This window comes from Leishmania mexicana, chromosome 9, assembly GCF_000234665.1.
Source record: "Leishmania mexicana MHOM/GT/2001/U1103 complete genome, chromosome 9".
Classification (NCBI taxonomy): domain Eukaryota; phylum Euglenozoa; class Kinetoplastea; order Trypanosomatida; family Trypanosomatidae; genus Leishmania; species Leishmania mexicana.
This window is the reverse complement of record NC_018313.1, coordinates 522,720-543,865: the sequence shown is the minus strand read 5'-3', so window position 1 is coordinate 543,865 and position 21,146 is coordinate 522,720. Positions and strand designations below refer to the sequence as shown.

The 21,146-nt window shown below is 55.1% G+C and overlaps 8 protein-coding genes and 1 pseudogene across 8 annotated transcripts, besides 1 other annotated feature; all 9 read left to right on the top strand.

The window, feature by feature from the left end:
* Positions 1-1,973: 1,973 nt before the first annotated feature.
* Positions 1,974-2,519, top strand: LMXM_09_1550 (conserved hypothetical protein; the record flags this gene model as incomplete). The annotated part of the gene is made up of 1 exon (XM_003872789.1): positions 1,974-2,519. The coding sequence occupies one exon, from the start codon at positions 1,974-1,976 to the stop codon at positions 2,517-2,519; it is 546 nt and encodes a 181-aa protein (XP_003872838.1).
* Positions 2,520-3,158: 639 nt separating this feature from the next.
* On the top strand, positions 3,159-4,982 carry LMXM_09_1540 (conserved hypothetical protein; the record flags this gene model as incomplete). Its single annotated transcript, XM_003872788.1, has 1 exon — positions 3,159-4,982. One exon carries the CDS (start codon positions 3,159-3,161, stop codon positions 4,980-4,982), a length of 1,824 nt encoding a protein of 607 aa, XP_003872837.1.
* Positions 4,983-5,461: 479 nt separating this feature from the next.
* Positions 5,462-5,947, top strand: LMXM_09_1530 (conserved hypothetical protein; the record flags this gene model as incomplete). Its single annotated transcript, XM_003872787.1, has 1 exon — positions 5,462-5,947. One exon carries the CDS (start codon positions 5,462-5,464, stop codon positions 5,945-5,947), a length of 486 nt encoding a protein of 161 aa, XP_003872836.1.
* A 486-nt stretch (positions 5,948-6,433) lies between these two features.
* Positions 6,434-7,450, top strand: LMXM_09_1520 (conserved hypothetical protein; the record flags this gene model as incomplete). Its single annotated transcript, XM_003872786.1, has 1 exon — positions 6,434-7,450. The coding sequence occupies one exon, from the start codon at positions 6,434-6,436 to the stop codon at positions 7,448-7,450; it is 1,017 nt and encodes a 338-aa protein (XP_003872835.1).
* Positions 7,451-8,369: 919 nt separating this feature from the next.
* LMXM_09_1510 (conserved hypothetical protein) lies at positions 8,370-13,004 on the top strand (the record flags this gene model as incomplete). Its single annotated transcript, XM_003872785.1, has 1 exon — positions 8,370-13,004. One exon carries the CDS (start codon positions 8,370-8,372, stop codon positions 13,002-13,004), a length of 4,635 nt encoding a protein of 1,544 aa, XP_003872834.1.
* An 875-nt stretch (positions 13,005-13,879) lies between these two features.
* On the top strand, positions 13,880-14,245 carry LMXM_09_1505 (conserved hypothetical protein; the record flags this gene model as incomplete). Its single annotated transcript, XM_003872784.1, has 1 exon — positions 13,880-14,245. The coding sequence occupies one exon, from the start codon at positions 13,880-13,882 to the stop codon at positions 14,243-14,245; it is 366 nt and encodes a 121-aa protein (XP_003872833.1).
* An 810-nt stretch (positions 14,246-15,055) lies between these two features.
* On the top strand, positions 15,056-15,208 carry LMXM_09_1500 (annotated as a pseudogene).
* Positions 15,056-15,208: a sequence feature.
* A 1,306-nt stretch (positions 15,209-16,514) lies between these two features.
* On the top strand, positions 16,515-16,868 carry LMXM_09_1490 (putative cytochrome b5-like protein; the record flags this gene model as incomplete). Its single annotated transcript, XM_003872783.1, has 1 exon — positions 16,515-16,868. One exon carries the CDS (start codon positions 16,515-16,517, stop codon positions 16,866-16,868), a length of 354 nt encoding a protein of 117 aa, XP_003872832.1.
* A 1,131-nt stretch (positions 16,869-17,999) lies between these two features.
* Positions 18,000-20,444, top strand: LMXM_09_1480 (putative DNA J-binding protein; the record flags this gene model as incomplete). Its single annotated transcript, XM_003872782.1, has 1 exon — positions 18,000-20,444. The coding sequence occupies one exon, from the start codon at positions 18,000-18,002 to the stop codon at positions 20,442-20,444; it is 2,445 nt and encodes an 814-aa protein (XP_003872831.1).
* Positions 20,445-21,146: the final 702 nt, after the last annotated feature.

Below are 21,146 nucleotides of genomic sequence, written 5' to 3'. Positions count from 1 at the left end.
CCTAACCCTAACCCTAACCCTAACCCTAACCCTAACCCTAACCCTAACCCTAACCCTAACCCTAACCCTAACCCTAACCCTAACCCTAACCCTAACCCTAACCCTAACCCTAACCCTAACCCTAACCCTAACCCTAACCCTAACCCTAACCCTAACCCTAACCCTAACCCTAACCCTAACCCTAACCCTAACCCTAACCCTAACCCTAACCCTAACCCTAACCCTAACCCTAACCCTAACCCGTACCCTCCCCCGTACCATAACACACGCACACAACAACCTTTAATAGACCACACACATCAAGGGATTAGAGCAAAACAACCACAACGACATCCATAACCAAAACCATCAACGTCACAGTCCCACACCACACACTTCCGCACACGTCGCGGGAGCACCGAAAGAAACCCACAGCACCCACAAATATAGCGGCAGGCTTAACGCAAACGGCGCGTGGTGCGGCCGGCGTGGTCGTGCTGTGGGCGCTTTCGAAATGCCCCACCACGTGGCGGAGGCACGGCGCATCAGCCGACACCAACCGCCAGCAGGAACGACGCCAGTTTAGCGCAGATTTGAGACACATGTCGTAGCACCCAAGGGCGCAGGATGACAACCGAGAGGAAGCAGGACATGACCTCAGCAACATTTATGCATACCATAGGCTCGCGTAGGGCCTGTGACGCGCAAAGGCCGCGAGGAACTCGTAGGAACCACGGCTGTTGATTCCGAAGCCGGCGGGCGACAGTTCAACATGCAGCCTCAGACGGCAAGAGCGCCATTCGCGGCTGCTCGCCGCGGCCCTTTATCACCAGTTAGCGCCCTGGCCCCAAAGAGGGCCGGGGATGTGAAGGCGCTCGTTTTCGCTTTGTGCGCAACGCCAAGTCCACAAAACACTTTTGCTGGGCGATGGTGGCGCTGATGATGAGAATGGTAAGGGGGTTTTCGGCTTCAAGGTAGACGAACGCCAAGGCGAGGGCTTTCCAAACCTCCACAGGAGAGCGCGCACCCACCGAGAACAGGGGCGGGCACAAGCGGTGTTCGCCGCGGCCCGCACAAAAAAGCCGGTGTATTATGCTTCTTCCCCGCAATAGGATGCACGCGCAGTCGCCGACGAAGCCGATCGAAAGCCCGAAGCTGGCAAACCGATGGCGTAACGGGCGGGGATACCGCACATTGCGGCGGAAACGGGGAAGCGCAACACAGCGGAATGCAGGCATCCCAGGGACCAACGGGGGCGGATCCCAGCCGCAGCCCGCGAAGAGTACCACCACCCTTTCCCCTCAACTTTTTGCGAGGGGCAGCATCGAGCGTGAGCATGTGCCTGCACAACCGCTTCCGCAGGTGCCGGATCAGGGGGCGGGTGTGCACACAAACCGTCATGCTGCTTTGCGGCGCACCTATTTCAGTTGAAACGTGCTTGCTGTCGTGCCGGGGGTGTTTCTCTTTATCCCCCCCCCCAGCGTCACCGCTAATGTCAGGAGCGGATGTGAAGCATGGCAGCATCAGAGAAGTTGATGCGTGGTATGCGCACGGTGTTGATAAAGCACGAAACCAACTACGCTTGCTCCTCCGGTTTGTAGCCTTTCAAAGTTTCACTTGCACCTGGTAGGCTTGCACTGTGCGTAACGGAGCGGAAGATTTTTTCTTTGATGCCTGAAAGAGGTGTTTGAAAAGGGGGCTGGATTGTTGACCCTTTGCTTGGAAAATCTAGTTATAAGAAAGCTTGTGCTGCGTTTGTTCAACGCCTTCGCGGGTTTTCTCTCCGTGTGGATGGTGGTCGGTGGCAGCTCCTCAGGCTGTGAGTTTGACTATGATGGGTCTTCATAATTTTAAACGGATGCATGAATGACGATGGAGGTCTACCTCTCAACAAAGTCTCCCTTTTTTTGCTCCCTCTCTGCTTCGATCTTTTTTCTTTAAATTTAGCAGCAGAAAGTCAAGGATCTAGCTACTTTGCATCAGCTTCCGCAAAGATGGGAGGTAGCAGTAGCAAAGCAAAAACGATGTCGACCGCGTCGGTGCCTCGTTATGAGGATACTGCTCCAGAGTCGACCAATATCGGGGACTTGGTTGTTTCTGGTCGATACAAAGTGGCGTCTCCGGAGACGGTAGAGCTGATGAAGCAGATCCAGTCGCCTCGCGATGCAAACAAAATGTATCCCGACTCCGAAGTTAAGGATCTAAAGCAGTACATCATTGAGCAGGAAGGCCTGGAAATCGGCCAGGCTCGCCGGCGAGCGCTGGCGCAGCAGTGGCGTTTTTTTTTGTCGTGCGAGCCGATGCAGCGCGGCTTAGACGCAGGTATTATCCTTGGAAGCTTCTCAGCCTTTGTCGCGTTCCGGAAACCGAAAAATCGGATTCCGGCGAAAATATCGCTGATATTTCTCGGCGGGTTCTTTGTCGGAATGGTGTCTGTTCCACTTATGGTGGTTGCGACAGACTCGTACAATTCGCAGCGCATTAAAAAGTTGGAGCAGGAACTCTTTGAGAAGCAGAGGTCGGAATTCTATAAGCGGTAGGTGTTTTGGAAGATGCAGCTGCCGTGCTTACTGTGGTGTTTTTTTTTGCGTGTGTGCTTATCGGTGTTTTTGAAATAGGAGTGGTGAACACTCTGCAATGTGGTCGGAAGAGTATGTTCCTTATCTTGAACACACCGAATGGTAGCACATTTCTAGCGCTGAGCTAGAAACAATGACTGCTTAAAAAATATATTTCAAAAAAAAAAGAAAACGTCTCTGCTGGAATTATTTATGGCATGCTGTGGTCAGCCAATTGGCAGGTGCAGCGGTATCGAATTACCTATTTCATTCATTGTGTTTCCCATGTTTCTCTCTTTTGAACTGAATCTTTTTCTATTTCTCTCCGTTTCTCTTGTCTTCTGAGAGCCTTTTTCCGTATTACCGTTTTTTTTTTCGCGTTTGCTTGTTTGGCTCATAATAAGTGCAGTACGTACACCACTTGTTTTTTGAGCTGCGGCATAGAAATTGACAATGAGTGGCACTCCAGCTATTGGCGCGCACGAGAACCTTGCGTCGCGTGTCGACGTGGGTCATTCGCCATCGGAGACTTCAGGAAGGGATGGACAGGTCGGGCATCTACTAGCGCAAATTGCTTTTCTTCATCGAGAGGTGGAGCGCCTAGAGCAGCTGCTTTCTAACATGCGAACAAAGTCGTACGCTGATGTACGTGCGCTGACCAGCCAATATGAGCAAACTATCGAACAAAAGAACGCGGAGCTCGAAAATCTTCGACACACTACGGGATCGCGTGGTGAGGTTGGCGATGCAAGCAAAAGGTGTAAGCTTCTGGAAAAGCAATTGGCGGCTGCCAACAGCGAAAAGAGAGTTGCTTGCATGGAAAGGGCGGACTTGCAGGCGAAATTGCGGAAACTGCAGGCGTTACTGAAGTGCAGAAAAGAGGAGGTCGTCAAAGTTAAGGGCAGCTTAGAGGAAAGCAATATGGGGCGTTCGTCCACTATTGCGGCACTGAAGATGACGATCGAGACTTTGTCACAGGAGCGCGATCAGTTGAGCTCAGAGTTGGCGGAGCAGGCAATGCGGCAGCGTGTCGAGAGGACAAGCACGGGCACAGCATGTGAGTGTAACCGCTCGGAAGCCGCGTGTGAAACCACCCGTATCGAGCGGATATCCCAAGCGTGTCAAGTGTGCACGCTACAGAGCGCTTTGTCACCTTCAGGAGGGGATGCCGAGGCGCCGCATAGCCTAGCGACTCTTTTGGAGGAAAAAACGAGAGAGTGCGATCAGCTTCGCGGTGCCTTGGAAGATTTAAGTGCAATGCAACGGGACGCCTTGGCGATCCTCGAGGTGACAAAGAACCAGCTGAGCACCGAGGCGGAGCGGAGGCGAATGGCGGTAGACGATGTCGAGAATTTGTCAGTGCAGCTTCGTGCTTTGCAGCAGCGATGCAGCGATCAAACTGCAGCAGAACGCGCGATGGGGGACAAAATCAGACTCCTGGGAGAGGAGCGGCAGAAGCTGTTGGTGGAGAAGGCTCAAATTGAGCGGGACAGAGATCACTGGGAGGAGCAGCTGCGCCAGTACGAAGCGGATGTGGCGCAGCTCTCGGCAACGAAAAACCACTCGAACCGTCAATTGAGCACACTTGCAAACGAAAACGAGAATTTGCGTGCTGAAATGCAGCAGCTGTGCGAGCGGGAGGCACAGGCACTGTACGCCGTGAAGGCAAAGGACATGGAGGTGCAGGAAATTCTGTGTGCATATCAAAAATCTGCGCAAGAGAATGAGTCTCTTATGGAAAGTCAACGCTTCCTCGAGCGGGAGCTGGACAATGTCCGGGCGGGACTTGCTTCAAAGGAAGAGACTGTGGCATATTTACAGGAGCAGTTGAGATCGATGCATTTACGAGAGCAGCAGCTGACACTGGATCTTCAATCACTCGAATACGAGAATGAGAATCACCATCAACGACTAGCTAGGGGAGATCACGAAGCAGCTGAACTCGACGCAAAGTGTGCGGAGCTTGCTCAGCTTCTGCATACAAAAGAGCGCTGTATTGAAGAGCTACATCAGAGCTTGAGTGAGTTGAGCAAGCAAGTGATTGTGAAGGAAAACGAGTCTTTGTTGCTGCGCCAGAGGTGCGACACACTTCTTGCGGACATGGCCTTACTCCGAGCTTCTTTTTCGAATGAGAAGGCGAAAGTGCAGGAGCTGGAAGCCTCCAACGCGCGTCTTGTCGCGCGTGAAGTTCTATCGCTCAGCGATGCGGCTGATAGAAGAGAACAGGCCCGGGTACTAGAAGATGAACGGGCAACACTGAAGGCGGTTATCGATGAGAATGAGAGAATTGCGGCTTCGTGCGAGCAGCTTGCCGAAAGCAACAAAGTTCTGGAATGCAAAGTAGCGGAGCTGGAAAAGTCGCTGCAAGAATCGATAGAAGCAAAGGAACGGCTGCATAGAATTGTATTGGACCAAAACAAGGCGCTTTCTCGCCTCTCCGAGTGAAGTGAGTGACGGTACAGTGGCAGATGCTGTTGCTTTTTCTTCTTGTGGTCCTGATAGATGATGAATAATGATGTGCAAGTCAACGTACTTCTGACCGCACCTCTCTATTTCCCTTACATACAGAGATGCTGCATTTTTTTCCCGTTTCGGTGGACGATAGTGGCGACACACGCACAAAAAAAATAGATTCCTTGTATGGGAAGTGCTTCTTGGCTTAGCCGCATTCCAGAACTGCTCACCTTTGGCGCATGTGTATATGCGTATTGCAGTTTTGGCGAACTGCTGCGGGATGCTCTTTTGTGGTGCATCTTTGGTTCTGCCTCATTTCTCTTGCTGCTCCACACACACTGTTTATCTGTGCAATTCAAGGCTTTCAATTTGACGTTGAGGCACCCTCTTGCTACTCTGGTTGTATTAGTGAATTGGGCTTCAGAGCAATTGTCAAGTCGCGAGGCTGTTTTTTCATATACGTTGCGAAGATGAACGCCATGTACTCTGCTGATCAGATTAACGTCCCTCCTGAGCTGGGGACGATCATGAAGCAGTACACCAAGGCTGTGATGCGCGACAAGCCGACTGATCTGTACAAGTATAGTGCTAACTTTTTTGCCATTTTGAGCGGCTACCCGGCACCTTTCGACTCGGAAGGGCAGCTGATGGAGAATGGAGCGCAAGAGGCAGCGTCGCGTTCGACGGATCCAATCTCCTTCGGATCGGAAAAGGAGGAAAATGCGGGGTCACAGGACCCAATCGACATCCTCCTTCGCAAATACGACCGTACTGAAACAGGCTACATGGACCCGGCAGAGCTTCCGCAGCTTCTAGCAGACCTCAGGACAAATTTGTCTCTGGAGGAAAAGGATGTAGCCTCCGCAGAGGATATTCTAGCAGTACTTCCGAGTGCAAACAATGAGATCGACCTGCTGGAGCTCCGTAGCCTGCTGTTCGAGGGTATGGGTTATTAGCGCTCCTGCGCAGAAGTTTTCCTTCGCGGTGGTGTTTATTTTGTGTGTGTGTGTGAGGAATGTATAGTACGCTGGGTTCGCCGTGGTTGGTTGCCTGTGTTGCTGTTTGCACGAGGTGTATTTGGTTCTTTTAGCCATGTACTGTAGCGTAGGTTGAAGCAGCGAAGTGTGCATTAAAAATCAGTCTCCTGTTGAGCACCAGTTTGGTGGAGCACGTTTGCTCATGCGGACAAAATTCTGTGTGGCAGGAAAAAAGACATCTCTTGCACAGCTGTCTTCCCTAGACAAAGCAATCACCTCTGGTTTTGGGGTTCTCAGCACTGCAAGCGTCTTCACGCGGTTTCCGTGCATTGGACATGGTCATGTTTTATTACCTCTCCTTGTTTTTGTTTTCCGTGCGCTTTCTTGCTGGGTTGCGTGTGCCCTGTATGGCCTGCGCGCACACGCATATGTGGTTGCCGACTTTGATAAAGGTGACGGACGAAGATGCCTCCGAAGCAGGGCAAAAAGGACGCAAAGGCCTCTGCACCGGTGATCACCGTAGCGCAGGAGCTCCATGTCGACACGGATCTGCGTCGCCTGCATGAAGCGTGCGGGTTGCTCGGGGAGCCGTTTGCCCCTTTTGCGAGGCGGTTGAAGGCGGAGCTAGCGCGTGTGAAGGATGGGGATCAGGACGGAGTACCCCAGGTTCCCTTGTTTGTGCATGGCGAGGTGGCGCTCGGCGATTTGAAGACGCTCTGCAGCGTTGCACTGCGGCCTTATCCCTTTCTCCGTGTGATTCAATTGCATCACGCAGTACTCGGGGACGATGGCATCCTCATTCTGTGCGAATTTCTCAGTGAGTACCAGCCTCTTCCTGATCGCAACCCATTTGGCATCCAGCGCCTCGAGCTGCCAGGCTGCGCGATCGGGCCACGGGGCTGCCGGTATCTTGGCAGCTACCTAAGGAGCAACGCAACTGTGACAAAGCTAGTCCTCGACTTCAACCCGTTGGAGGATGCCGGGGTGCGGGAGATCTGCACAGCTCTGCAGTGGAACAGCTCCTTGACGTCTCTCTCTCTCCAGTACTGTGGTGTCGGTTCGGTTGGAGCGGGTGATATCGCATCGCGAATCGTGAAGGAGTCCAACGTCTCTGTGCTGTCGCTCCGTGGAAATGCGATCGGTGACAAGGGTGTGGAGGAGGTGGCCAAGGCAATCTGCGTGAGCTCGAAGCTGGAGGACGTTGACCTGGCCGACACAGCGTTCACGGGCGACGCGGACGCCGTGCTAGCACTCTGCGAAGCCATGGTGTGCGGAACGGCTCTACGTGTGGTAGACTTGAACATGTGCACCATCACACCCAGTGGTACCGAATGCCTACTCAAGTCGCTGCAGGCAAGCAGGCACGTTACTACGCTGCGGGTTAGCGAGCGCACCGACCCGGTCGTGTACAAGCAAATCGTTGTCATTAGCGCCACTAGGTCCCAAGCAGGTAAGAAGAAAAAGGGTAAGAAAAAGATGTAAATCTGCTTCGTTTGTTTCCCCATGTACACGACAGATGGGCTGCCCTTAGCGTCTGTTTTTTCTTCTTTGGCGACTATGTGATGAGCTCAAGTTCGTTTGACCCTCTATATCAGCGTGTAAGTAACGCACGGAAACGAAGGGCAGCAGAAGAGAAGAGAGAGATTTTGTGTGCCGAAACTGAACGCGACAGCTGTGCCGTCGGCCCCGAGCCATAAGTGATGGGTTTTCCCTCTGCTCTCCTTCATGTTTGCTGCTCCGGGTGTCATGCTAGGGAAGGCCTGTGCGTCGATCCAACTCTTTGTTTTACTCTCTTGCCCCACTCCTCGGCCTCTGCCATCTTCTTCCTTGGTTTGTGTTTTGTGAAAACACACACACCCACACGCTTCAACACAATGCTCCTCGAAACCGTTAGGAGCGTTCTCCACATATATATGTTCTGGGGCGGCTCAGAACACCACAAGCGACCTCTTGTTTAGTGCGGCGCATGTGTGGCGTCCTGGCTTCGAGCCGTGCTCACTCCGGCAGCTCGGTGCTTCCAGCTTCTTTACACTGACAGGCAACTTTATCTTCCTCCGTTTGGGTTCCGTCATCCTTCTTTGGCCACAGAGAGTGCGACGGGCAGGCTATGGTTCTTTTCTTTTGTGTTGAGAAGCCGGCTCGCAAGGATGGAGGCAAGGGGAGCCGGAGGGTGGAGACAAAGGATGAGGAGCCTTATACGTGGTCGACCTTTGAGAATCGCATCGCCGTTATCTACGAGGCTCGAAAGGGTGCGCAGCCTTCCGCAGAAGAGATCGAGTCGCAGCTTCGAGTTGCCCAGTATCCTCTAGCGCCGCGCTTCTTTGCTACCCCTTTGGATGGTGTTGTGGATGGAGGCGATGAGCAAGAGTTGACGGCGCTGCAGTGGGTGTTTGAGGACATCATGCAGTGTGTTCAGCGAAGAGAGAACATCACTCTTGTCCACCGAGGCGTCCACGCCGAGGCGCATCTCGAGCCCATCCTGATCGCCTTTCTCCAGGCAGTCCGATCGTCAGCGGAGTACGGAATGCAAGTGGCCGCCGATGAAATCGCGAAGGAGAAGCAGATGCAGCGACTTCTGCAGATGAACGTGAACGCGGGCGAGGTGGATGCGACGGAGGCACGTGGAACAAAGGTGCACGAGCGCGACATCGCGAGACAGGGTGGGGGCAGCGTGAAACTGTCAAAGGAACTGCGTAGGAAGATCGCCAAGTTGCGACAGGAATACCACTACGTGCACCCCGCCGACAGGCAGGCAGCGGCAGCGAACCGCTACGGGCTCATCTCAGCCGCTCACAATGACCTCCTGAAGCCGCCTCACATTGACTCGTCTTTACTGATGCCGCAGGCGTTCGCGGCGTCTCCCCCGGCGAATCGCCCTACGCGGGCATCTATGGCTGCCTCACTGATGGCGGTCAAGAACGCACGCAGCCATACTGCCCTCTTCAATCAGTTGCAGCGCCGCAACACTACAAGGCTGCTGTCCGATCTGCGGGATCAGGAGTCGGACGACGACTGCGAGCCCATTCGCGGAAACGGCTGGGGCGACAGGATCACTCTCTACACCTTCGACGGCGTGTCGTCCGTGATGGCGCTGCCGGGAATTCCCAACTTCGAGGAGGTGATTCGCGAGTTGGCACTCGACTTTTGGGTTCGCACGGACTTAAAGCCGGGTGACGGCAAACGAGTGCTGATACAGATCATGGAAGGTCAGCGCGACGACGTCGGCCAGCTGTTTCAGCTGAGCCTCAACTGGTACGAGGACATGCCAGACTCCATCCGAGTCATCATTCGCGACTCTGCCAACCGTGTACTGGAGGCGGTGGCATCTGTGGCGAAGACAGACCTTACCGACGGCACCAAGTTCCACCATTTGATGCTGCGCGTTCACAGTTTAGAGGAAGGACAGTTGTCGTGCGAGGTGGACGGGCGGTCCATTGACATTCAGCTCATTCAGCAAGAGCACCCCATCGCCTTCAACCCGTGGTCGCATCGCCTCTTCGTGGGCGGTTACCTTGACGAGGTGAACGCGCCATCCTTGGTGTTTCGTGGGGTCATTGCAGAGCTGCGGTTCTGGTCAGGCGTCTTTCCTTCGCACCCCATTGTCCGGTGGCCGCTCTTTGCCGTCGAGAACGGGACGCTCCAGGAAGTGACGCGCACGATTCCTGCTGACCATCACGAGACACTGTTGAACCTGCGCGCTGTGGAGGAGCCGTCACCGCGCAGCGCTCCGTCGTTTGACGGCAGCCTAGTCATGAACGTCGGAACGCTGCCGCTTTTTGGCCCGCTCATGCACAACTGGCGAATCGAGTTGTGCTTCCGCACCGACGTCTCGTCGCGCATGATGACGCTCTTGGGTGTGACGGATAGGAACTTCCAAATGCAAGAGTTCGGCATCGTGCTTAACTCGGAACCGGTCATTACAAAGGAGCGGCTGCGCTACCACGAGCTGCACACGACCTTCTACGTTGTAGACGCGTTCGGGGCCTGCTGCTCTGCGCTACTCCGCGGTACCGAGCGGCAGAACTTGATGGATGGCGAGTGGCACAAGCTCGTGTGGAGGTGCATCGACAGTGAGGCAAACAAGTTCAGTGTCAAGGTGGATGATGTGCTGCAGGATCTGCTCTTCGTGTCGAGGGAGGGCCCGACGCGGTTCGTGAGCTACGACAACTGGATCGCGGTCGGCGGCCACAACGTACGCAACTGGAAGATCCAACGCCCTTTCACTGGCCAGATCGACCACTTCTACCTCTCCTTGCGCGGGTATCCCTACGTGACTCTGGAGATGAACGAGGGCCCCGGCGCTTACGTGCTGCAGGACCGCTCTCATCACCACAACCACGGGCTGCTCATCAACTCCGCGACGAACGTCGTGCGCCGCAACGACGTGGTGTGGACTCCGGGCCCCGCCGACAAGTCTGAAGACCTCGATCACGACGCCTTGCCTGAAATGCGGATCTTTAAGAGCAACAATGTTTCCGTTGCAGCGGTGGTGTTCACGTGCACGTTCGACGAGGAGAGTACGGCGCACGAGACGCTGTACGACGTGCTGTCGGGGAAGTTCCACGAACTGGAGCGCACACCGCACATTCTCGCCGAACACACACAGGCGCTGTGGAGGTCGTGGTACGGACTTCCTGCGGAGTGCTACCACGCATTCGACAGTGTAACGCGGCTGGAGGAGTCCATCAACACAGTACTGAGGGCAACTGCGCCACGGGGGCACCTGCTGATTACCGTGCGCATCGGTGACTGTCTTGCTTCCGTACTTCACATCCGCGAGCCGGAGCTGCCGGCTGACGCGGTGTACGACTGCAACATGCTCAGGTGGCACTATCCGTACATGGTCGAGGGAATGCGGGGCCGGCGCGAGCTCATGCTGAATCGCATGATTGAAGGTGCGGAGTCGGTGCTCCTGAGCGACACGCTGAAGCCATACGTTACCGCCAAGTTGGGACCTCTGAATTCCGGACCCAGGTCCGTACTCAGCGACGACATCATTCGCAGCCTGCAGAACAGCGGACGACCGTGGTTCTTGCCTGCGGTGCTTCACGCGCATCTGTTGAATGCCGAGTTCGGCTCGACGCTGCATCTGATTCAGCGTGTCCGCCCGCATATGTCGGCGAAGGAAGCGGCAGCTGTCTCTCTCTTCAACAAGAAGCTGTTTGACGGCGTGCGCGAGAACGCTGCTCTGCTGATTCAGCGGAACTGGCGTGGTTGTCTAGGGAAGCGTGAGGCGGCGCGGCGAAGCGAGCAGCGCAGCTTGAACGACCGGAAGGTCGAGGAAATCCGCGCGGTTCGTATGAATGCGGCCGTCAAGACGAAGGGGTCGCTATGCGCGCTGCTCATTACACTGTACAATCCGCGGTGTCCTGGCGTGCCGGCCATCGACGGCGACACAGGGCCGCTCGAGGAGGCGCTCCGAAAGCAAGGCTACGAGGTGACAACACTGGAGGACCCCGACATGGCAACGATGCTACGTGCCGTCTCGCAGATAGATACGACGAAGTCCAACTTCATCTACGTCAGCGGCTACGGTGGTGCACTGAGTCTTCGGCAGCCACCGATCTTTGGGTTCGAGTCGTTGGCAGTTTCCATCGAGGAGCAGGCCCAGCGGGCAACCTTGGAAGGCGACGAAAGCGGCGCGTTCCGTCAGCTAATGGCGCAAATGGAGGCGGAGAAGGCCATGGTGCCGGTCAAGAAGCGGAAGAAAAAGGCGAAGAAGACTTCTGCGCCTGCTCGGCCGAAGAAGAAGACGGCCGAGGAGGCCGAGCTCGAGCAGCGTCAATTTGAGAGTGCGCTACGCTCCCACTGCCAACAAAAGGAGCAGGAGGAGTTGTGTGCTCGGGACAACCTTGTTGGCGAGTGGGAAACGGTGAACCAGTCGCTGTCGCGTGAGCTGCGACGCGCCATAGCCGTCACACGGGAGTACGAGGAACGCTACAGAGCGAAGGGGCCTGAAGGCGACGCACAGAACTACGTGTACTCGTGCGAGTCGCAGATGATTGAGCCCTTCGCCACGACGGTGGTGGACGTGGAGGATGTCATCCGGGCTGCACTCCACCGACAGGCTCCACCACCAGGCCTGCAATGCGTCGTCGCCGTTGACCTCCAACCGGTGACGCCGTACGCGTGTGGTATGGCGTGCCTAGCCAGCAGTACCGGAAACACGTTCCGGGTGCCTTACCGACTGCAGCAACGCGAGCTTCTGTCACTGATCCTCGTCAAAGCCTTTAATGGGCAGCTGCCAACGGTGCCGGCCACGTTCAAGTATTCTATTCTCTCCGGTGGCATTGAAACGGCTGCGAATGAGCGGGACTGGAAGTCATTTGCGTCGTATGTGGTGGGGAAGCTGCAACGCTACTGCTCCCCCGAGCGCTGCCGGGCACTGCGTGACGAGCTAGACCGGCATGTTCCCTTTGTCGCGGAGCTGGTGCCTGTGCGCGACATTGTCATGGATGCTGAGGCGAGGGATCGTCGGCGCCGCGAACGGGATACGCAGAAGGTGAACGCGCAAGTGACATTTGGCGTTGGTAGCGCGAAGGTGCAGAGCGATATGTTTTCCCTCTTTCGTGACTTCCTGGAGGGTGTTACAGTTAGCGATCTTGCCTTTGCCAACACAATTTGCATTCTCTTAGCGCATCAAAACAAAGGGATTGATGGCATTCAGATCGAGGATGTCACTGATGCGCTGGAGAAGTGCCGCCCGTCCGCGTGCACGTTGACGATTGAGGTGCGAGTGACTGCCGGTGGTGTGGAGGTGCAGTTCAAGGTGTCCGACGCAGGGGAGAGGCTTCTCCTTAGTCAGTGGCTCAATGCGCTCTCCATGCGCAGTCTGACGTGGCAGTTCCGCCAGCGGCCGCTCTTTGGAGCCGCGAGGCTGGAGGTGGACTACATCGAGCACCTGTACGATGCCAAGATTTCGTGTAGTGCGCGCCGCTACCGGCAGCTGTGCAAGCAGTTCGACGCGGTCCCTGTGCCGAAACCGTACGTTCGCTTCGTGCGAACCCGCGTGCTGAAGTCGCCGAAGCAGAAGTGAGGTCCGCAGGGAAGGTTCGTAGGATGCTCATGCATTGCTCAGTCGCTCCTCTCTGCTTCGAGTTTCATCTTATTTTGTTTCTGAGGCCGCCGTGCACTTCACGATTCTCGCTCAGCAAGGAGCGTGTCAGCGTTATGTAAAGTGTCGCGCGGTTGCTTCGCTTTGGTGTTTTTCTCTTTTATTGGCGCAGGCACGTGTGTGGACGTATACGGATGTGTGCACGTGTGTATCGGTTATCGTTTTTCTGCCGACACTGGTAGAGACGTAGCCCTGCGGTTGAGTGAGGAGCGCCTTTTGCAAGTAGCAGGCGCTTCTCCTTGTCTTGTCAGTGCGGTGCTGCAGCTTCTTACTTTGTGTTCGCTTTACCCATGTACAGAACTCCCTCACCACACCGAGGCGTTTCATGATGATTCTCCATGATGTTTCATTTTTGAAAGGAAAGAGAAAGGGAGACTGCAGCGATAGTGCTAATTACAGCTTAGCGCATGCCCAGATGAGCCTAGCGCTGTTATTTTATTTGTCGCTTTTTCTCAAAGTGGCGTTGGCGCATTCACGTGACGACTTGGTGCACATTCCCGCACGGACGCGTATGTTGTTGCACGCGCTTAAATGCAGTCCATTCTCTGTCACGCCGGAAATGCCATCTTCGTAATGTACTTGACTGCCTCACAACCTGCATCGTTTTTTGTTTGTTTCGTCTTGTATGCACGCGCTCACACTTGTCCGTGAACGACTACCTCACTCAGCACAGACACTTTCGCGGCATCAGGAACGTGCAACCCCTACCCGGCTCCCATAGTCTGCATCACCGGGTACGGTGTCTTGTCCACCTTTCTGCTTTTCTTATCATCGCGTGTGTCGCCAACGTTGTAGCCATGAAGCTTGTGCGGCGTGCCCGAAAGAGCATTCGTGAGCGTCGAATGAAGGCGTGCATTAATGACCTGAACTCGAATTTGTCGAAGGTGGAGATGCGCGTCTTCCGGAAGCAGAAAAAGGAGCGCGACGCGAAGCGCCGGGGCTCGGGAATTAGTGAGCTTGTACCGAAGGATGTACTAAATGGCCGCATGAATCCTGGTCTGTACGCAGTGGAGTGCCGGCTTCACGAAGAGGCAGGTTTACCCAAGCCGCTCCCGTACCAAGGGTACAAGGAGGATCTGCTGAGGAGTCGTGCCACGACCCACTGCGTGGGTTTTGTTGGGTTCCGGACGATTCTGCAGGCTATCCGGGCCCGCAACAGGTAACAAGCATTAATCATGAGTGTGGTGACAGGTTCGTTGGTGGGCACCTCTTGGAGAAATCTTCAGAGGTGTGTCAGGGAGTTACAAACTCTCCCTCTTTCTCTTAGTTGGCTCAGGGAGACTTGACGAAAGACAACATTAGCTACGGAGCAAGTATATTACAAGGCCCAGTGAGGAAAGCAAAGGCAGCCCAGATGGACTGGATATCGATTACTTGAGTACCTTGAAAGCGCGCGGGTCATGGTGGATACCGCTCTAGCAAAGCCGCTTGGTTGCCAGGTGGCTTTCGTCTACAGCCTTCTGCCACATCGGGAAGTCAACGACAACAGCTGTAGTGCACCACTGTATTCTCTACGCACCGTCAGTGATTCGACGAACTGGTTCACCTCTCCGAAATCCTCTTTCTTCTCGCCTCCCTGCATCGCTCCCACAACCGCCATCTCTCAATTCGCTCCTCTTGGGGTCCTGCGGCGCGGTCGCTTGCTTGCTTTTTGTTTTCAACGACAGATCAAATCTTCTTCGGTCTATACTATGCGCACTCCCATGCTTTGTTCCAAGTCTCAAGAGACGTAGAGGACCGTCCAGCCAACATAACAGCCTTGCATCGTGTCTACCAAGTACCTCGGCTTAGTTGACATTGAGAAGCACAACAAGTTGGACGATTTGTGGTTCATCGCGGATCGTCACGTGCACAACGTCACGTCGTTCGCTGAGGAGCACCCTGGCGACCCCAAAATCCTCCTCACAGCTGCCGGCGGAGATGCGTCCAACGGCTTCAAGTCCGTCGGTCACTCTGACTCTGCCAAGGAGGAGATGAAGAAGCACTGTATCGGCGATGCCCACCCTGATGACGTGTGTCAGCGGAAGGAGTCTTTACAGGGGACACAGAGCCACGTCGCTGGGATCCTCGTCATCTTTATCCTTATCGCCATCTGCATCTGCTGCATCCTTCGGTCTCTGGTGTAATAGAGTGGAGGAAACACTCGTTGAAGGTGTAGCGAACGGAATGCCAACTCCGTTGGCGTGCAGTTAAACCCATCGTCATAGTGGCTGCTGTGAAGATAGCTGTCACCATCACGCGAAGCACAGCCCACTGTTTTGCACCTAAACCTCGTTTTATCTTTTCCTTCTCTAATTTTGCTGTCATCCTCGTGCCGGCCCCACCGTCCTTCGTTGGGAATCGTAGCCTTGGCGGTCAGGTCCGAAACCACCAGAGGCGTTTGCACGCCTGCTTTCCCCTGTTGCGTTTTGACTCGTTGTTCCGTTTTGTTTGTTCTCCGCCTTATCTTGTCACGCGGCGCGCGCTCATCTCATCCCCTTCACCTCCCCGCTTGGCGTTCCTCTGAGACGCTCCTTTGCACCACTTTTAGAAACACAACGATGTGTTTTGTGCGGCCCACCGCCGTAACCTTTCGTGGCGAAGAGCGGAAGGGCACCGAGCCGGCGGTGTACGGAGTACACGCGACGTGTTCCTGAAACAAGAACATCAAAAGCTGTCAAGACGGAAGGTAGACGTGCAGTTACTGTCCTTCTCTAATGCGAACTCAAAGCTCTCCAGTAGAGCCGATGGATATCTTCTTGCTGCGGAGACATGCAAAAGACAGCCTCGGTGCGCAGACCGCCTGTGCTCGAGAGAGCGCCTGAGCAAAACGAAGAGAGGGATCGTAAGTGTGCTCGTCTCAGCGGTCGCTGCTCAACGAAGTTTTCTCGTGATCGCTGTGGCAGCTGGAATATGGAGTCTCTGCCTCTTTCCCTCCGCGTAGCGTTTCCGAGACCACGAAGGAGGGCGGTAGTGAGGCACTTTGCGTAGGTAAGCGTTCTTGGAGCGCTGTGTGGGGCACTGACGCTGCTGCTCTTTCCTCGTTTTCTCTCCCAATGCTCTCGTCCCCATGATTGGCGGCTGACTACGTCCTACCGTGCTTCTCACCTCCCACATTTCTGTTATCGTGGCTGTTTGTGTGTACGCGCTTTCCCTGTGTTGTTGTACGTGCAATGTGTGCCCTGATCGGTATATCTGAGAGCGGTGTTTTCCCCGCATCTCCTCAATCGTCTGTGGTGTTTTGTTATGTGCTTCCTTCACGCAGTTGGATCCAAAATCATCATAATATCTGCCTTTCATCGGCCTTGTATACTCTCTAGGCCTCCGTTCCTTTTTTGCTTGCGCGTTCCGCTCTTGTTTGGTCAAGCGAACCTTACAACTTACACCGAATAAAAAGCTCTGCGTTCGACGCGTGCAGGCTTCGACCCTTCTCCCGACCGGTCTGTTGCGACAATGGCCTCTAACTACATTCACTTGAGTGAAGTGGAGAAGCACATCACGGAAAATGACCTGTGGTTCATCAAGGATTTAAAGGTGTATGACATCACAAAATTTGTGGATCAGCACCCGGGAGGCGTCGACACACTTCTCAGCGTAGCGGGCAAGGATGGCACGAGCGATTTCAACGCCGTGGGCCACTCAGAGAGCGCCGTGGAGGAGCTTGCGCGCTACTACATCGGTGACGTGCACCCAGACGATGCGGATAAGGTTAAGCAAGCCTCCATCACGGCAGCGAACAACTACTTCGGTATCGCGGTGATACTGGCGCTCGTTGCCATTTGCTCGTTCTTTATCTTTCGTCCTTGAATGGGTTAGTGGCGCGTGCAGGGCGACGTGTTATCGGAGGAGAGAGGCATTATTTCAAGTAAAAGTGAGCAATGCGCAGTTCTCAGACAAGTGTTTCTCTGCTTCATTATTCGCCTCGCGTTCTCGCTTTTGGCTAATGTGAAGACGACGCCATGTACACTACACCTTCCTCCCCGTTCCACTCCATACCCATCTCTCTGTGCGCGGTTGCGTGAGACGGGCTCCAAGAAAGAAAACAAACACCGCAACGGTGGACGGACGACACGAGAAGCGCACAGCAGTGGAAACCGTAGGCGTTTTTGTGGGACCGCTCATACGTGTATACGTTTCAGTGGCGCCTGCGCAGACGCGTCAAGGAAGAAACTGATAAAAGCACAAATGACAGAGGTCGTCGAGAAAAAAAGGGGCTGATCTGCTCTGTTCCTGTCTGTAACGGATGGGCACGTGTGCTCATTGACCCCTAAACCTGAGCCAAGTCTCGCGGATCAAGCCGATTGTGTCCCTTTCAAACTGCCCGCCTCGCTCTCTGTGATTCCGCTGGTTTTCGACGCGCAGCACTCAGTGAGAGGATGTGACGCAATCGATGGTGAACGCCTTACCAGACGCTTGGGAGGCCGCACGATCTTTTTCGTGCTTTTGTGCCTGTGTAGGTATGCGGTGCAATTACCGCTGAGCAGCGAGAGGACGCAGTGACGCGCGCATGCCTGTGGAGCACTGCACACGGAGACTTCTCTCTTCCCTTCAGCTACATGCTTGTGGCGGTTCTGTCCCTCTTTGCGATGTTTGAGTTTCCTCTCTCTCACCCTGCATGCCTTTTGTTGTTTATTCATTCACGTTCGCTTCTGTTTGTGTCGCATGCTCTTGTCCTTTAGGTGTGCTGTCGGTCGCATTTTGGGAGGTCTGTGCGCGTGTGTCGTTCAGACGTTGAGCCCTCTGCTTGTGGCCTTCTCCTCTGTCCCTTTCAGACCTTCTCAACTGTGCCGTCATTGCTGCTCGCAGCAATCCCTCCCCTTCTCTGCACTGCGCTAAACTCTGCTATGATGGCGCTGCTCTTCAGCTCGAACACACACGCACATCACGCTTTTGAGATTTGTGTGTAATTGGCGCCGGACTCTCGGTGACGGAGTAGCCATGGAGCCTGACTCAAAGAAGGTCAAACTGGACATCTTCAGCTTTCCGACCGCCAGGGAGACACGTACGCCGGAAGAAGTGGCAGAGAGCTACGCGGAAGCCGTAAAGTCGCACCCCTTTTACGACAACGTTCACTCTGTCATCGACTTTTACGATAGCGGTACCATCAAAGACGGTCGCGGGAAAATCATTGGTGTTGTGCTGCGAGAAGCCCTACCAAAGTACGCGACATCCATGGCGTCGGAGCTGCTCACATCCGCTGCCGTGCGCACCTCGCTTCGGAGCATGATGTTCGGTGGAGAGTCGCCCTTGAGCGGTATTGCTGGCTACTTTGACTACCGGGGCTCACCGGTGGAGCTGAAGTCACGCAAAACGTCCTTCACCTATGAGCACGAGGCAGAATGGCCGGCGGTCTTCCCTGTCATCGATTACGTCAGCGAGCTCTACAGGCATGTCGCGCCGAAGCAGTGGAAAGCACAAAACGACGCCATTCCGGATCTCGTGCGGATTCACGGAACTCCGTTCTCCACGCTCACCATCAACTCCCGCTTCCGCACAGCCTCTCACACTGACGTCGGCGACTTTGACGGCGGCTACAGCTGCATCGCTTGCCTTGACGGGCAGTTCAAAGGGCTGGCCCTTGCCTTGGACAGCTTCGGCATTAACGTGCTCATGCAGCCGCGCGATGTGATGATATTCGACTCGCACCACTTTCACTCAAACACGGAGGTGGAGTTGTCGTTCTCAGGGGAGGACTGGAAGCGACTTACCTGCGTATTCTACTACCGAGCCGCCCTCGGTGAGCCGGCAAGCTACGCCGAGTACCGGCGGCGGTTGGAGAAGTCCAAGCAGGACACCAGCTTCACCCCGGCGGTGAGCAACGTGAGGGTGAAGGAGAATGACACAAACCTGAACCGTCCATCCCCTGTATACCCCATCTCTCATTCGCCGTTTTGGGTGCCGATGGTGGCGCATTGCCTGCAGCACTGCGCATCGGCGGCACAATGCGTTCACGACGCCATGACGGCGGATGGGAGTCGGCTGGCTGAGGTCATGTTTGGGGAACCGCTGTCAACTTTAGACGGCATCCCGCTGCGCAGAGAGGACGAGAAGCTGAAGGCCAACGGTGACAGCGCGTCCAGGCCGCTTTCACGTCTGGGTGGGTTCAGCGAGACGAATCTGATGGTGACCACGGCGGTAGAAAAGAAGAAGTACCTCAACAGCGAGTTCCTCTCTCACGGCATCAGCGCGCAGCTGCTGAACATGTGGAAGCAGGCACGCGCCAAGTGGTTGGAGCTAGTAAGCAGGGAATGGACGCACATGATCGCCCTCAACCCCGAGCGCAAAGACTTTTTGTGGAAGAATCAGTCCGAGATGAACTCGGCTTTTTTCGACCTCTGCGAGGTGGGAAAGCAAGTTATGCTCGGCCTGCTGGGCAAGGAGGCGGCTCTGCCCAAAGAAGAGCAGGCTTTCTGGACCATGTACGCCGTGCACTTGAATGCGGCGTGCGCGGAGGAGCTGCACATGCCGCACGCTGCCATGTCACTTCACAAGCTCAACGTGAAGTTGAAGGACTTCAACTTCGGCGGCACGCGATACTTCAAAGACATGCCTCCCGAGGAGCAGAAGCGCCGAGTGGAGCGCAAGCAGCGCATTGAGGAGGCACGCCGCCACGGCATGTCGTCTGGCTCACACGAAAAGCGAGCGAACTGGCTGACTAACGACTCATTCGACTACCAAACAGAGGACTGTATCGTTGATTATGCTCAGCACAAGTGGGTGCCGCCTGCGGTTCACGCAAAGGAGATAACGAAGAACGTGCGCACTGGCGAGCTGCCAACTCGAGAAGGTTTGGTGCGGGTGCTCGTTGTGCTGCCCGACCCGCAAAGCAAGGTCAAGTGTGTGGACTGCAAGTTGGAGGTGCCGGAAACGCTGAGATGCTCATCGGAGTGGGAGCGTTTGATGAGCAGCCTGGCTGTGCATCGTGTCCTAGCCGCTGTGCAGCGCAACCTGCAGCTGCCTGACAGCGTTACGCAGGGCAACATCCAGATCCACTTTGCCTTCCATAGCACACTGCCTACGGCCGTGTACGACTTTGTGGTGCTGCAGCATGTCTTGAGCTGCATCCCAGAGGACGTGCTGGCCTCGGAGTATATCAGGCGCGCTGCAGCGCTCTGCTCCGGCTGTCTGTTTGTGGCGGAGACGGACGTGCAATGTCGACAGTACTACACCCTCAAGTGTGCTGTTCGCTGCGACTACGACACGGTCGCCCCATTATTCTTCCAGCAGCTGCACCAGGCGAGCTACGGGACGAAAGCGGCACGCGTGCGCACCAAGGGCGAACTGGAGTCTCTTATCCCCACGGTGTGCTGTGCGCGTTACAAGCTGAAAGGCTCGCCGCTGAACACGACCGTTCATGTCGTGTCTCCCGCTCCGCCCAGCTAAATGCAGAGCGTTTGTTTTCCGATGTGCGGGCTGGCCTCGAAGTCGCAGGAAATACGTTTGTGTGCATGCTTCTCCCCCCCCCCCTACACACACACACACACAGCTTTACCTGAGCTGTACGCGTTCGCCTTACTTTGTATAGACCCCGATGATGCCGGCCACCTCAGTGTGGTATCAGGGTGCCGTTCCCACTCTTTCTTGGAAAGCCAAGCAGCTTCCGGCGTACCTTCACGTACATCATCGGGCTCTTGGTGTCGGCGGGCAGGTCTGGGCTGGCGCCGTGCCAAAGAGACGCGTGCGATCATGATCATGTTCGTATAAGTTCACTACGAATCGGGTCGGCAATTGAACCGATACACGCATCCGCCCACTGCCTTTCTCTTCCTTTGCTGCGATGCGGTGGTGTCGAGCCTAGTCCTGGACCTGGCCTGAGCTGTGTGCAGTGAGATCGCAGTGTGGGCCGAAGGACACGAAACAGTATTCGTTATCCGGGTTCTTGGACATAGCCGCAGTAGAGCATAGGTAGGAGAACCGCTGTTGTGTGTACGCGCATACTTGTCGACTTTTTTGTGGCAGAACGTCATGTCGAAAAGCATTATCTCTCTACATAGATGTGGTGCATGTGCTGAGGATTTGGAAAGCGTTCTCATCGCAGTGTATTTCTTCATGAATGTCTGCGGATCATATGAGGGAAACGAGGGT